The sequence below is a fragment of the Salvelinus alpinus genome, chromosome 13 (genome assembly GCF_045679555.1).
Source record: "Salvelinus alpinus chromosome 13, SLU_Salpinus.1, whole genome shotgun sequence".
NCBI lineage: Eukaryota > Metazoa > Chordata > Actinopteri > Salmoniformes > Salmonidae > Salvelinus > Salvelinus alpinus.
Genome location: NC_092098.1, coordinates 57,912,729 through 57,921,316, shown reverse-complemented (window position 1 = coordinate 57,921,316; position 8,588 = coordinate 57,912,729). Strand labels below are relative to the sequence as shown.

General features: G+C 50.0%; 1 protein-coding gene across 2 annotated transcripts; it reads left to right on the top strand.

The window, feature by feature from the left end:
* The first annotated feature begins 233 nt into the window (after positions 1-233).
* Positions 234-7,653, top strand: LOC139537975 (dynein light chain 2, cytoplasmic-like). Of its 2 annotated transcripts, none has more exons than XM_071339899.1 (4): positions 234-557; positions 6,436-6,572; positions 6,645-6,815; positions 7,125-7,653. In XM_071339899.1, the coding sequence occupies exons 2-3, from the start codon at positions 6,441-6,443 to the stop codon at positions 6,780-6,782; spliced, it is 270 nt and encodes an 89-aa protein (XP_071196000.1). In that variant the 5' UTR covers positions 234-557; positions 6,436-6,440; the 3' UTR covers positions 6,783-6,815; positions 7,125-7,653. The 2 variants fall into 2 exon arrangements, with proteins under 2 accessions (XP_071196000.1, XP_071195999.1); XM_071339898.1 differs by having other exon boundaries at positions 240-557; positions 6,882-7,653.
* Positions 7,654-8,588: the final 935 nt, after the last annotated feature.

The following is an 8,588-nucleotide window of genomic DNA, read 5'->3' as shown; positions in this document are numbered from 1 at the left end:
CTCCCTGCCAGCCTGTCTGTCCCCTCTGTCTGTCCGTCCCCTCTGCCTGACATGGTCTGCCTGTCCCCGCTGTCTGTCTGCCTGTCCCCGCTGTCTGTCTGCCTGTCCTCGCTGTCTGTCTGTCCCCTCTGTCTGTCCCCCTGTCTGTCTGTCTGTCCCCTCTGTCTGTCCCCTGTCTGACAAGGTCTGCCTGTCCGTCTGTCCGTCTGTCTGTGTTTCTTACTGTGTACTTTCCACCACCTTTTTCCCAGCTGATCATAATTGTACCAGTTCGGGATAAATCACGTTAATTCCCGTCTCTCACCGGGGCCACGGTGCACTCTGGGTGAAAACAATATGCAGGCAGGAGCGCGCTCGTGGAAAACGCACGCAACACGCGGGGAGAGTCCGCGGAAAAGCCAATCAGATCGTCAATGCAGTGCAGCCGGCGTGGTATGTAAGTAACCGGTAAACACAGAACCGCCGCACGGAACACGCACAACGGCGGTTGAGAAAGACACGTCCAGACAGAACTACGTTCAACGCGTTTACTGAGCACAAGCAACAGCAGCAAGAGGGTGAGCGACGTTATATTTCTGTTTCTTCATGTTCTGCATGGAGTTGTGTTGAAACGGTCTGGTATATGGCATCCGCTGTGTTCCGTGAAGTTCAACAACATGCTACCGGATGTCCAGTCTGTGCATGAACAGGGCAGTTCAACAACATGCTACCTAGGTAGCACAAACATCTGGCCTGATTCCGTACCGCCAGATCTACAACTGCTGTCCCTGGTCTGGCAGCCAGATCCGGCCGAGTCCGAGATGAATGACAGAACAGACAAGGCCCGAGTCATTTGGGCCAGATCTGGCAGCATGGACTGAGACCAAGCTGACATTTTATCGCCAGAATCAGCCAAAAAATGGCCCAAATCGACTCAATTTTACCCCCCCCCCCCAAAAAGTTGTTTTATTAAACGTTAGTAGTAATGTTGCAGTTATCAGCTGAACTATGAATAGCAAACATAAAGACATGACATTTTCTAATTTTAATACTTAATTTTTATAAATGGAGGAAGTTGACTGTATTATCCCTCAACGGGACGGTGTATGTACAGTATATAGATGGATCCGAATAAATGCCACTAGGAAACAGCTTGTGCAGAATGCAACTACTTTGATGTTATTAAATCTGCAGAGTTGACGTGACTCTATTAGTCTTAGTTGACTAGCTAGCAAGGGATAATAACTGCCTGCATGCAATCAAACAAATATCTACCAGTCTGCTTCTCTAACAACCTAACTGATAGAACTAACAACCAGTCTGCTTCTCTAGCAACCTAACCAATAGAACTAACAACCAGTCTGCTTCTCTAGCAACCTACCCGATAACAACCAGTCTGCTTCTCTAGCAACCTACCCGATAACAACCAGTCTGCTTCTCTAGCAACCTAACCAATAGAACTAACAACCAGTCTGCTTCTCTAGCAACCTAACCGATAGAACTAACAACCAGTCTGCTTCTCTAGCAACCTAACCGATAGAACTAACAACCAGGTTTAGTGGAAGGATAAATTAGTATGAATTTACTTATGTAAATCTGTGTGAAAACATGTAACTTTTAAATGTGTGCTTGTTTTATTTGGCAACCATGGCAAAAGCGGGATAAACGCCTCTGCCAATGAACTCTGAGTACCAAGTGGTTCATTATTAACCAGGTAAAGGGCATCAGCGTTTATCCCTTACATGTACACTGCCTTAACATTTTCTTATCTTTTAACTTATTCCACATGTTGTGTTACAGCCTGAATTCAAAGTGGATTAAATAGATCATTTCTCATCCATTTACACACAATATCCCACAATGACAAAATTAAAACATGTTTTAGACATTTTTGCTAAGTTATAGAACATGAAATACAGAAATATGTAATTTACGTAACAGTCCACATTGAGCTCAGTACATCCAAGTTATTTGCATCATTATTGAGGTGTCACTACACCTTGGTGTCCACCTGTAGCCAATTAAATTGATTGGACATGATTTGGAAAGAAACACCTGTGTTTATAGAAGTCCCACAGTTGACAGTGCATGTCAGAGCAGAAACTATCATGAAGTCTACGGAACTATCCGTAGCTCTTTGAGAGAGAATTGTGATGAGGCAGATGTAAGGGTGTAAAGCAATTAATAGAGTTTTGAAAGTTTTCAAGAGCACAGTGGTCTCCATCGGGAAATGTATAAAATATGTAACTACCCAGACACTGCCTAGAGCTGGCCGTCTGACCAAACAGCCACCGGGCAAGAAGGACCTTGGTCAGGGAGGTGTCCAAGAAACCCAGTGACCACTCTGACAGAACTACAGAGTTCCTGCCAGAAGGACAACAGTCTCTACAGCACTTCACCAATCTGGGCTTTATGGGAGAGTGGCCAGACGGAAGCCACTCCTGAGAAAAATGCACATGACGGCACGCCTGGTGTTTGCAAAAAGGCACGTGAAAGGCGGCGCGTAAGATTCTGTGGTCTGATTACACACACATACAGCGCTTTGCATCCAAAGAGTTACCTCTGGAGGAAACCAGGCACAGCTCATCAACCATCTAACACCATCCCTACCGTGAAGCATGGCGGTGGCAGCATCATGCTATGGGGATGCTTTTCAGCAGCAGAGACTGGTAAGGATAGAGGGAACAATGAATGGAGACAAATACAGGCAAGTCCTTGATGAGATCCAGCTTCAGAAAGGAATCCATCTTTGAATGGATTTGTCTTTTTCAGCCACACCCGTTTCTGAGAGCTGTATAAAATCACAGCCATGCAATCTCCATAGACAAACATTGGCAGTAGAATGGCCTTACTGAAGAGCTCAGTGACTTTCAACGTGGCACCGTCACAGGATGCCACCTTTCCAACAAGTCAGTTTGTAAAATATCTGCCTTACTAGAGCTGCCCCGGTCAACTGTTATTGTGAAGTGGAAACGTCTAGGAGCAACAAGGGCTCAGCCGCGAAGTGGTAGGCCACGAGTTCACAGAACGGGACCGCCGAGTGCTGAAGCACAAAACGTTGTCTGTCTTCGGTTGCAACACTCACTACCGAGTTCCAAACTGCCTCTGGAAGCAACATCAGCACAAGAACTGTTCTTCAGAAGCTTCATGAAATGGGTTTCCATGGCCGAGCAGCCGCACACAAGCCTAAGATCACCATGCGCAATACCAAGCGTTGGCTGGAGTGGTGTAAAGCTTGCAACCATTGAACTCTGGAGCAGCGAACTGTAAAGTTTGGTGGAGGAGGAATAATGGTCTGGGGCTTAGTTCCAATGAAGGGAAATCTTAACGCTACAGTAGGCGATTCTGTGCTTCCAGCTTTGTGGAAACAGTTTGGGGAAGACCCTTTCCTGTTTCAGCATGATAATACCCTCGTGCACAAAGCGAAGTCCGTACAAAAATGGTACGACCATCTATTCTATGTTCAACAACATGTTATTGATTGCTCAAGTGGTTTGCAAGTGATAATGTTTTGTTTGTCAATTCGTTTTGGATCATCTGTTCTGTGCAAACATTTGCAATGCATCAGTGCAACATAGTGATCATCTCTCCAACTCAATCAAATGTATTTATAAAGCCCTTCTTTACATCAGCTGATGTCACAAAGTGCTGTACAGAAACCCAGCCTAAAACCCCAAACAGCAAGCAATGCAGATGTAGAAGCACTGTGGCTAGGAAAAACTCCCTAGAAAGGCCAGAACCTAGGAAGAAACCTAGAGAGGAACCAGGCTCTGAGGGGTGGCCAGTCCTCTTCGGGTTGTACTGGGTAGAGAGGAACCAGGCTCTGAGGGGTGGCCAGTCCTCTTCGGGCTGTACTGGGTAGAGAGAACCAGGCTCTGAGGGGTGGCCAATCCTCTTTGGGCTGTGCTGGGTGGAGATAAGAGTACATGGCCATTTTAAAGCCAGAACGTTCTTCAAGATGTTCAAACGTAAATAGACTATCAGCAGGGTCAAATCTCAAATAATCTCATTCTAAAATCTGACCTCTCCACTGGGGAAAAAAAACTGATGCTCCCAATTCGCTCCATTCATTAAAATGTGCCGGTAACCACTCTAGTGCCGGTAACCACTCTAGTGCCGGTAACCACTCTAGTGCTGGTAACAAGTAGCCACTAGTGCCGGTAACCACTCTAGTGCCGGTAACCACTCTAGTGCCGGTAACCACTCTAGTGCCGGTAACAAGTAGCCACTAGTGCCGGTAACCACTCTAGTGCCGGTAACAGGACTCAGAAGGAGTGTGTAGCAGGACTGGACAGACGGGCTGTTTGGGAGGTGCTAGTCGGACAGACTGGGCCCAGGCTCTGGTCAGAAGTAGTGCACTGTAGGGTGGTAGTCGGCCAGACTGGGCCCAGGTTCTGGTCAGAAGTAGGGTGGTAGTCGGCCAGACTGGGCCCAGGTTCTGGTCAGAAGTAGGGTGGTAGTCGGCCAGACTGGGCCCAGGTTCTGGTCAGAAGTAGGGTGCTAGTCGGCCAGACTGGGCCCAGGTTCTGGTCAGAAGTAGGGTGCAAGTCGGCCAGACTGGGCCCAGGTTCTGGTTAGAAGTAGGGTGCTAGTCGGCCAGACTGGGCCCAGGTTCTGGTCAGAAGTAGGGTGCTAGTCGGCCAGACTGGGCCCAGGTTCTGGTCAGAAGTAGGGTGCTAGTCGGTCAGACTGGGCCCAGGTTCTGGTCAGAAGTAGGGTGCTAGTCGGCCAGACTGGGCCCAGGTTCTGGTCAGAAGTAGGGTGCTAGTCGGTCAGACTGGGCCCAGGTTCTGGTCAGAAGTAGGGTGCTAGTCGGCCAGACTGGGCCCAGGTTCTGGTCAGAAGTAGGGTGCTAGTCGGCCAGACTGGGCCCAGGTTCTGGTCAGAAGTAGGGTGCTAGTCGGCCAGACTGGGCCCAGGTTCTGGTCAGAAGTAGGGTGCTAGTCGGCCAGACTGGGCCCAGGTTCTGGTTAGAAGTAGGGTGCTAGTCGGCCAGACTGGGCCCAGGTTCTGGTCAGAAGTAGGGTGCTAGTCGGCCAGGCTGGGCCCAGGTTCTGGTCAGAAGTAGGGTGCTAGTCGGCCAGGCTGGGCCCAGGTTCTGGTCAGAAGTAGGGTGCTAGTCGGCCAGGCTGGGCCCAGGTTCTGGTCAGAAGTAGGGTGCTAGTCGGCCAGGCTGGGCCCAGGTTCTGGTTAGAAGTAGGGTGCTAGTCGGCCAGACTGGGCCCAGGTTCTGGTTAGAAGTAGGGTGCTAGTCGGCCAGACTGGGCCCAGGTTCTGGTTAGAAGTAGGGTGCTAGTCGGCCAGACTGGGCCCAGGTTCTGGTCAGAAGTAGGGTGGTAGTCGGCCAGACTGGGCCCAGGTTCTGGTCAGAAGTAGGGTGGTAGTCGGCCAGACTGGGCCAAGGTTCTGGTCAGAAGTAGGGTGGTAGTCGGCCAGACTGGGCCCAGGTTCTGGTCAGAAGTAGTGTGCTAGTCGGCCAGACTGGGCCCAGGTTCTGGTCAGAAGTAGGGTGGTAGTCGGCCAGACTGGGCCCAGGTTCTGGTCAGAAGTAGGGTGGTAGTCGGCCAGACTGGGCCCAGGTTCTGGTCAGAAGTAGGGTGGTAGTCGGCCAGACTGGGCCCAGGTTCTGGTCAGAAGTAGGGTGGTAGTCGGCCAGACTGGGCCCAGGTTCTGGTCAGAAGTAGGGTGGTAGTCGGCCAGACTGGTCCCAGGTTCTGGTCAGAAGTAGGGTGGTAGTCGGCCAGACTGGGCCCAGGTTCTGGTCAGAAGTAGGGTGGTAGTCGGCCAGACTGGGCCCAGGTTCTGGTCAGAAGTAGGGTGGTAGTCGGCCAGACTGGGCCCAGGTTCTGGTCAGAAGTAGGGTGGTAGTCGGCCAGACTGGGCCCAGGTTCTGGTCAGAAGTAGTGCACTATATAATAAGGTTCCATTGGTATGTAGACAGACGGTTGTCACCAAACCACCTCCGTTATTACACTGTAATAGTGCAGGAGGCGTGTGCCAAGGTTATCGCTCTCCCCGTCTCCCTTCTCTTTCCTCTCCCATCTCCCCGTCTCTTCTCTTTCGCTCACCCCGTCTCTCGCTCACCCCGTCTCTTTCCTCTCCCGTCTCCCTTTCCTCTCCCCGTCTCTCCCATCTCCCTTTCCTCTCCCCGTCCTCTCCCCTCTCCCCGTCTCTTCTCTTTCCTCTCCCGTCTCTTTCACTCTCTCTGTCTCTCTTCTCTGTATGTCTGTCTCACATACCTGTTCCACAGCAGACTCCTCTACCCTCTCTCCAGTCCCATTCTCCTTCTATCACACTGCTTACGATACAATGATTTAGGATCTACAGGTTAAAGCTGCAATATTTTACTTTTTGGATGACCTGACAAAATTCACAATTTTAGGAACCAGGAAATGGCGAGGCGATTTCTGCACAGTGTATCTTTAACTAACGTTCTTCTTCTCCCTCCCCCTCTAGTCACCATGACCGACAGGAAGGCTGTCATAAAGAATGCTGACATGTCAGAGGACATGCAGCAGGATGCTGTGGACTGTGCCACTCAGGCCACGGAGAAATATAACATTGAGAAGGACATGGCTGCTTACATCAAGAAGGTAGCTAACCAGACAGACATCCTTACCTTGTGTGTGTGTGTGTGTTTCTAAATGTTCCCTGTTTTGTTCCAGGAGTTTGACAAGAAGTACAACCCCACGTGGCATTGCATTGTGGGTAGAAACTTTGGCAGCTACGTGACGCATGAAACCAAACACTTCATCTACTTCTACCTGGGCCAGGTGGCCATCCTGCTCTTCAAGTCTGGTTGAACCCCTACACCTTAACCGCTACTCCCTAACCACCTGGGCCATCCTCCAGCTCTCTCCTCTCCTCTCCACTGACCTAGGCAGGCGCTACTCCCTAACCACCTGACGTCTACCTGGGCCATCCTCCAGCTCTCTCTCTCCTCCCCTCTCCACTGACCGAGGCAGGCGCTACTCCCTAACCACCTGACGTCTACCTGGGCCATCCTCCAGCTCTCTCTCTCCTCTCCTCTCCACTGACCGAGGCAGGCGCTACTCCCTAACCACCTGACGTCTACCTGGGCCATCCTCCAGCTCTCTCTCTCCTCTCCTCCCCACTGACCGAGGCAGGCGCTACTCCCTAACCACCTGACGTCTACCTGGGCCATCCTCCAGCTCTCTCCTCCCCTCTCCACTGACCGAGGCAGGCGCTAGTCCCTAACCACCTGACGTCTACCTGGGCCATCCTCCAGCTCTCTCCTCCCCTCTCCACTGACCGAGGCAGGCGCTAGTCCTCACCTGGATTGTGATATACTGATAGTTGAGGCCACACACACACATTGACTTGAAGAGTTCTAGATGATTCTCCATAGTGTCTGTGCGGTGCTTCATGGGCCATGTACATGGTGTGCATCTGTTGCAGTAGAATAAACATGTGTGCATCCCAAATGGCACCCTGTCCCTATACACTATTCCTTATGTAGTGCACTACTTTTGACCAGGGCCCATAGGGAATAGGGGGTCATTTGGGACACACATGATGACTACATGTGTATATTTTGCAGTATGAGAAACATGCTACTCATGGAGTTGCTGAAGACTACAAAGAACAGATTATTATGTTAAAATGTGTTATTTATTTTTCTGTTGCTCAGCTGTATAAAATGCTTTGACTGTTGCTTCTGTGTGGTTCATAAAGATTGGTTCAACACTATATTTAAAAGGAACATGGACTAGTGATTTACTGGGAGTGTCATCTCTCATCATTGATGTCAAAGATACAGAACACTTATGTTGTCTGTGGAGCGATTCAGGTCATCTCTTGCTCCAAGCTCAGAAGCTGTGCCTGGGGGGGTCATGGATAAGAGCCAGGCAACTCATGATCCATCCTATGGATACACCAAAGCCTGTATCAAGAATTACAAACCATCTGTGGAGTCTTGATACGACCATGGGATATTACATCCACCTAGTACCAGGGTCCACATCACAGGAGTGCTCAGGATCCCATAACTGAAATAGCAATGTGTAGCTAGGGCCTGCCTCCTGACTGATGTTTCTCCCTGTCTCATTGACGTTCCCTCAGCTAAATCAAATCAAATGTATTTATATAGCCCTTCTTACATCAGCTGATATATCGAAGTGCTGTACAGAAACCCAGCCTAGAACGCTAAACAGCAAGCAATGCAGGTGTAGAAGCACGGTGGCTAGGAAAAGCTCCCTAGGAAGAAACCTAGAGAGGAACCAGGCTCTGAGGGGTGGCCAGTCCTCTTCTGGCTGTGCCAGGTGGAGATTATAACAGAACATGGCCAAGATGTTCATAAATGACCAGCATGGTCAAATAATAATAATCACAGTAGTTGTCGAGGGTGCAAAAGGTCAACACCTCAGGAGTAGATGTCAGTTGGCTTTTCATAGCCGATCATTAAGAGTATCTCTACCGCTCCTGCTGTCTCTAGAGAGTTGAAAACAGCAGGTCCGGTGGACAGGTCAGGGTTCCATAGCCGCAGGCAGATCAGTTGACCAGGTGGACTGGGGACAGCAAGAAGTCATCAGGCCAGGTAGTCCTGAGACATGGTCCTAGGGCTCAGGTCCTCCGAGAGAGAGAATTAG